Genomic DNA, 7014 nt, shown 5'->3' on the forward strand with positions numbered 1-7014 from the left:
AGACCCTCTCCCGGCCCCCCTCCGAGCCGCTTTCCCGCTCCTGCACCCCCCAGGCACCCATGCCCAGCCTCTACGTCATCCAGAACCAGCTGGCCTTGTCCCCCCTTGGCGGGGGGCAGCACCCCCTGCGTCCACCCTCCCAGCCCCAGCCGCCTTTCCAGCCGCCGCCGGCGCAGGCAGAAGCCGCCCCGCCGCCAGCGCAGCTCCAGGTCCAGCTCCCGGCGCCGGCGGAGGTCCAGCATGCTCACTCCCCCCACTTCCAGCTGCAGTTTCCATCCCAGGGCCAGATCAAACCCCCCACTCCCACCCACGCTCTCCACCTAACCGCGGAGCAGCAGAGGAGCTTTCCGATGGTCCCGAGCCAATTCCAAACCCTCCCGGCCATCCCCAACCCCGCTCCTCAGCAGAAGCAAATACTGGACAGGTTCCAGCAGGTAAATAAGTACTGTCAAGGGTCTCACGCCGGGCATAGCTCAGGAGGGAGGTAGCGTGGCAAAGCGTGGCCACGAGCCTCCTGCCATCGGGGAGCCAAGGGATTAAAGGCAAAATCGGAAGCAAAACCCCTCTGGTTCCTCCCATGCAGGTCGCCAGGGGCTTCTGCTGTAGAGCTGAACTGGGTGCTGCTTCCTTGGCACAGCCCTCTTGTTTTTTTTGGGGTGCCAAGTGGATTTGTGCCGTGGTTTATATCTGGCTCTGCTGCCTGTTGTTGCAGGAATGCATGTGCATACCTTAATGTATAGCACTTGTAGGAGAGGCGTCTTCCACGGATGCGATTTGTGTTTTGGTTTGTAAATAAGACGAGGAGAAGGCGTTTTGCCACAACAGAAATAAAAGTGTGCCCCATTTTCCCATGACAAGCATCGCCTGAGACCTGTCCTGTCCGGGCAGGGGTCGAATCTTGCCCCCCAAGTCTGTGATTCGGGAGGGGTGCTGGTGTTGAGGTGGGGTCTGTGGGATGCAGGTATTCCCATGGAGACACTCAGGGACCCATCCAGCCCTCGTTAATGGTTCTTCGCTGATGGAGGGGGGCAGGTCAGGACTTCCCAATGAAGTACCCAAAAAAACCCAGGCTTCTAAAATTAAACTGCTGTTATTTATTTTATAATCACTTGGGCGGAGAGGAAGAGGAGCAGGGAATGAAAAGGGCTTGAGCTTGGTTTTATTTAACTGCATATTAACTTAAAGCAAACTCCCCTTCTAAGGACCCGATTTGCTTGTTTTGAGCACACAGGACCCATTCCTGCGGTTTAGACCCCAGGCCCCAGCCGGGCTGGAGGGGTGGAGCTCAGCACACGCCTTTTTTTTTTTTTCTTCTCTTGTGTCCATCTCTCAGCGCTGAGGTTGCGGGGACAGATGGGGCCAGCACGGCAAACGGTCCTTTCCCTCTTCATGCATTTGTGCTGTATCGATGGTACCCGCGGATTAAAAAGCAATGGGTTTAGGGCATGTTTTCAACTTCTGGGTGGTTTGGTTTTTTTTACCCCACACAGGTGCCCCAGGGGATCATCCTGCAAACAAAGCAGCAGCCTCCCACCAGCCAGGCTTCCCCCGCACTTAGCCAGTTCAGCAGCCCATCTTCCTCCGTCCTGGTGAGCGGCCAGGGGCAGGCAGTGGCAGTGACGACGACAACGCCGGCCCCTGCGCACAGCCACGCACCCGCCGCCCTCCCACCTTCCACCGCAGGTTCGTGCCGCTGGCTCCAACTCTCGGCAGGGAAAAACACGGGAGGGCATCCTGGCGCGCGAGCGTCATGGTACACCAGCATCGTGGCACACGAGCATTATGTCGCCCTTGTTTTGGGAGAGCTCAGCTGCTGAAGCGATGCTTCGCATGCTAGAAAAGGGCGTTGGGGTGAAAGCTGACAGCACAGGGAGCCAGGGTCGGGGCAATCAAACTCTGGTGCTCATTTTACGCTCGGGTTTTTTGATAAAAGCTCGGTTTTTCAGGTTGAAATGTGCTGGGGGAATCCAGGATGACGTTATTTGTTATCTAGGCTTGAACTTAAATGCAAAACCCCCCTCTGTTTTACGTTTGCTAGGTATTACTGCCCCGGTTCCTGCAGAGAGTAAAACCTACTCCGGTGTTTCCACGCCGATTTCTGCTGGGAAAGGGGCTGCAGCCCAGGGGAAGTCGGCAACACCTCTTGCCATACAGCAGCCAGTTCAGGTGAGGAAGCATTTTTTCATGGTTTTCCACTTTATTTTGAAGTTTTCCACCTTGAGAGTGAACAAATCTGTCAGCGTTCCCCTCCATTTTATCAAAAAGAAAGAATTAATTTCTAGAAACTTTTTTTCCCAGTTCTAAAGTGCTGTGAACCTCTAACGGTGATAGAAAATTCCCACCAATATTAGTGATACTTTTGGGGAGGGGGTCTTCATCATTCCTCCTCTTTAAGAGAATCGACTACTTAGTGGTGATTTAATGGGATGTCAAGGCTGTTGATGTAGATTTCTGGAAGTACAAGCTAGAATAGTTCTATTTTTATGCAAAAATACATCTTAGATTTGGGTATTTGCACCTGAGATGCAAGGGAGGTGGCTGCAAGAGCTTTCACCAACGCCCAACGTTGTCTTGGCAGGCAGTTCGTTGTTATTTGGTGAAATCACTCTGGGATTGTAAACAAAGAAATTTCTTTTTGTTATTCTGCAGACTAAGCCTGGCGTGATCAGTTCTGTCTCAGGCCTGAACCTCGGGAAAGGTCCCTTGCAGATCCAGGTCGTTGGGAAAGGATTACCGCAGCTCGTGCCCTCAGTCCCCGTGCAAGGCCAACAGCTGGTGAGCACGCACTGATGTGTGGGGGGGGGGTTTAAAGGAAGAGTCTGCAGAGGGCTTTTCCGAGGAACGGTCTTGAGGGGACGAAGCAGACAAGCACTGTCGACTGTCAGGCTTTGTCGTTGAAAGAAATTAGGTTTCTTTGCAGGTTGTTGCACATCCTGTTAGTGTGGGAACTCTAAATGTACCGAAATACAAATATATATAAATTTCCTATCTTTTGTATATTTATATATTGGTATATTTGGGCTATATGTACTGATTTATATGTGTAATTTAAATATGCCAAAAGATGTTTTGTCAAAGTGAGCAGAAGCCTTCCTCCGTACTTAAAGTCCGTGGTAATCCACACTTTCTCCGTTTGCTCATTCCCCTAATTCTAAACCAATTCGATCCATTTTCTTTCTTCCTAGAGCAGTTGCCAGTCTCCACAATTCTGCTCCTGTATCTCAATTCCCTCAAAAGAGAATGAATTCCCAGTCGCGTGGGCTCGGTCCAGCTGCCGGTGCGGGTTAAACCCGGTGTGTCGGCACCATCTCCTCTCACCCCTGTCCTTTGTTCTCCCAGCAGTACGACAGCAAGCTTGGTCTGAAGAAAGCCCCGACACTACAGCCCAGCAAGGAAGCTTGGTGAGTGCGTCGGGGTTGGGGGCTGATAAATTAAAGCACCAGAGACCATCTCGCTGCTGCGGCTCCGTTCGTTACCGTAGTATATTTCTGTGGCCCGTCTTCCACGTCATGCTGTTAACGCTGGAAGCAGGGAATTTTCCGTGTCAAACCCACTCCCCCCCGCAGCAGTTTTCCCTCTTCTCCTTCTGTCCAGTTTCCTGGAGCAGCTGCACAAACACCAGGGCGCGGTGCTGCATCCCGACTACAAGACGTCGTTCCGCTCCTTCGACGATGCCTTGCAGCGGCTCCTGCCCTACCACGTCTACCAGGGGATGCTGCCCTCTGCTCAAGACTACAGGAAGGGTAAGTCCTCCCAGGGGACGGCACAGAGCTCCCCAGGGCTGCTAAAACATGAGGACGGTGGATCGAGCTTTAAAAAAAGTGGGTTTTTTTAGTACTAAAAAAAAAAAAAAAAGGAGAAACTATCTACACCTTCACTGCAGAAAAACATAAATTTCCAAGACAATGTATTGGTAGTTATCCAGGGTTTCTGACCTGCAATAGTTCAAAGGTAATTAAAGTTTTTTCACAGTCTCTGTACGTTTTGAGAAATGGTTAAAACAGATCTTTGCAAATTCTTAATAATCGCAGCAATTAGAAATTATGCTGAATCCCTTTTTTCAGGGTCTCCCCCAGGTGAGTGCACTAGAAAAGTTAATAATAAAGAGCCACTGACCCCGTATCTGCGCTTGCCTTGTGACACAAACTTTCTTTTCTCCCCACCCTCCCCTTCCTCACAGTGGACGAGGAGTTTGAAGTGGTGTCTACCCAGCTGCTAAAGCGCACACAAGCGATGTTGAACAAGTACCGCCTGCTGCTCTTAGAGGAGTCTCGGGTGAGTCCAGCGGCCTGCCTTCTCCAGTCTCGCTGGTGGGGTTAGAAACACAATTATTTCTCCAATGCGGGCTGCTCGGATCAACCCGCAGTTTTACTGGTTCAAGTTGAGCGCCGTGGCCCCACTGCAGTGGAGTCGGTGGGGGCTTAGCCCCTGGATTTTGGCAGAAGTCTGAAAGCTTTCCCCTCCCTACCTGACGTTGGCTTAGTCAGGTCCTTGCAAGCAGTTAGTATTTATCTTGCCGTGAATTCAGCAGAAGGCAGCTCTGCATTCAGCCTTCGTCACTCTTTATGAACGGAGGTGGGGAAAAATCGGGAAGAGTTAATTAGAGTAGGTTAAGGTGGTGGTGATGTGTAACTGCAGCCGCTCTTCCTCCCCATCCCTCTCCTCTCCCTCCCCCTTTCTGTTCCTCACCTGCAGAGAGTGAGTCCTTCTGCGGAGATGGTGATGATCGACCGCATGTTTATACAGGAAGAAAAGACCATGTTAGCGCTTGACAAGCAATTGGCAAAGGAGAAACCAGGTGGGAAACGAATTATTCCCATTGTTTGTCCACATGCTTGGGTTTTGATGTTTTCCTCCGTTTCGGAGGCTAGGCGTGAGGTCTCTGGGCCCTGCGATGCTCAGGGCAGGACAGTGTCAGCCTGTTCCACCACGGTCTGCGGGGATTTGGGGGAAAAGCTGTTGGAAGCAAGAGTGAGCGTTACCTGCTGCTGCCTGTACTCTTCCCTGCTCACTCCTTTACGTTAAAGATCTCGGTGGCCAAAATCTTATTGAACTCAAAGCATGTGCAGTGTTCAGGCTCCTGACAAACTTCTCCTTGTTCCTGGTTGCTCTGGAGGTTCTTTGATTAAAGGTTTGTGCTAAGTTACCGTGTCTTTCTCTGAGCGAGATAATAAGGGATAAACTCTCTAAGAAGTGGAAGTTCTTGAAGGGAAGAGGGTGTGAGAGGGGAAAAGAAAAAATATAATACATCCTAGCACAAGCAGGCAAATTTGTAAAATACATGTTTTGCAATAATATTATTGTGATAATAATACTTTTTGTTTAAGAAAAAAACTGAGGGATAGTGTTTCATGCTAATGCCCGACACGGTCTTTCTGTTCCAGACGAGTATGTCTCCTCGTCCTCCCGCTCGCAGAGCCTCTCCTCCTCGGCAGCCCTGGCCTCCGTCTCCAGCTCAACACCGGCCCCTGAGAGCCTGAAGGTGCCCCCCGTGCAGACGACCCCCCCCATCCACCCCACCAAGCTGGTGATCAAGCACAGCGGGGGCTCCCCGTCGGTCACCTGGGCCAAGGCGTCCCCCTCTTTGGACGGGGACGAGGACGCCTTGCCCTCGAGGAGCAAACCCCCCATCAAAACCTACGAGGCGCGCAGTCGGATCGGCCTCAAGTTGAAAATCAAGCAGGAGGCCGGCCTCAGCAAAGTGGTCCACAACACCGCCTTGGACCCCGTGCACCAGCCGCCCCCCATGTGCCGCGTCATCAAAGGACCCGACCCACACGCCTCCGGCACCGTCGTCACCGCCGCCACCTCCTCCTCCGCCGGCCAGATGAACGGGACCGTTGACCACGTAACCTCTGCTCCCGCCGAGAAGAAACCCATCGTGACCTACTGCCGGCTCCCCCTTCGCAAGACCTACCGCGAGAACGTGGACGCTTTTGTGGCCGAGAAACCCGCCGACGCCTGCCCCAAGGGGAGCGCCCCGAAAGCCGACAAACTCCCCAGCGCCCTCGTCATCAAGCAGGAGGACGGATCCAGGAGCGTGATCACCTCCCACAAGAGCCAGGACAGCCCTTCGGCGGCCGCCGCGGAGAAGAGCCGGCCGGAGGAGAGCTCCAAGCTCCTCTTCTTCAACAGGAGCGACGCTCGCTCCCTGGTCCTGCAGGACAGCCCAGCCCTGCAGAAGACCGACGACTCCACCAGTGGCCTTATGAAGGAGCTTGCGGAAGTCGAGGACGAATTTTACCGCGGGATGATAAAACCCGAGCCCCCCGACCAGGGTTCGGGTTCAGAACTCACCTGGGAGGTGCCGCTGCCCCCGGCTAAGCGTAGGAAGTCGGAGTCCTTCGAGGTGGACAACGCCAGCTTCTCCAGCGACAGCCCCCAGGACGATTCCCTCAACGAGCACCTCCAGAGCGCCATCGACAGCATCCTCAACCTGCAGCAACCTCAGACTGGGGGCCAGAACGTCCGGACGCCTTCCTCTTCTTACAACTCCTCCTCCTCCCCCTTCTCCTCACCCGTCCACCGTACGGACGCCTACCTTGCCCCTAATCACAACGGTGGCCTTGGAGCAAGGACGTTGAACAGATAACAGAGAACCAAACGGAGCGGCAGCGGGACACTGAACAAGGACTGGAGAGGAAGAAGAAGGAGGAGAAGAAGAAGCAGCTCTTGCTGGTTGGATGCGGTTGAGCCCCCCCCGGTGGTGCCACCTCCCAGAGACCCGACGGGCCGGGCCTGGGACGGGAGGAACGGGGGAATGGAGGGCATCCTGGGGATGTTTTGCCCCCGTGTTTATAAAAATGGGGGGGTTTGTATGTTTTAAAGCGCGGGCGGTCGGATTTACGATCCACGTGACCTCGGCGGCAAGTGCGATGCAACCGAGCGCCCCGGGGGGCGGACTGGTGGGGCCCGTAGGTATTGTCGGCTGTGTAATTTAGATTCTGTAACAAATTGCTAATATGAATATCTGATCGGTCTATTCTCTCTTCCCCCCCCACCCACCCCCCCTCC

At 53.6% G+C, this 7014-nt stretch overlaps 1 protein-coding gene across 3 annotated transcripts in view; it reads left to right on the forward strand.

Moving 5' to 3' along the window:
* GLTSCR1 (glioma tumor suppressor candidate region gene 1) overlaps positions 1-6952 on the forward strand; it is a 36536-nt gene extending 29584 nt beyond the window's left edge. For all 3 annotated transcript variants that reach the window (XM_010567122.1, XM_010567125.1, XM_010567124.1), the window contains 8 exons: positions 1491-1683; positions 2039-2166; positions 2650-2775; positions 3340-3401; positions 3595-3743; positions 4181-4275; positions 4696-4798; positions 5385-6952. In XM_010567122.1, coding sequence (XP_010565424.1) covers positions 1491-1683; positions 2039-2166; positions 2650-2775; positions 3340-3401; positions 3595-3743; positions 4181-4275; positions 4696-4798; positions 5385-6592 — 2064 coding nt within the window. In that variant the 3' untranslated portion in view covers positions 6593-6952. The remainder of the gene's footprint in view (positions 1-1490; positions 1684-2038; positions 2167-2649; positions 2776-3339; positions 3402-3594; positions 3744-4180; positions 4276-4695; positions 4799-5384) is intronic.
* The last annotated feature ends 62 nt before the right edge of the window (positions 6953-7014 follow it).

This window comes from Haliaeetus leucocephalus, unplaced genomic scaffold (genome assembly GCF_000737465.1).
Source record: "Haliaeetus leucocephalus isolate CR32 unplaced genomic scaffold, Haliaeetus_leucocephalus-4.0 Scaffold227, whole genome shotgun sequence".
Taxonomy (NCBI): Eukaryota; Metazoa; Chordata; class Aves; order Accipitriformes; family Accipitridae; genus Haliaeetus; species Haliaeetus leucocephalus.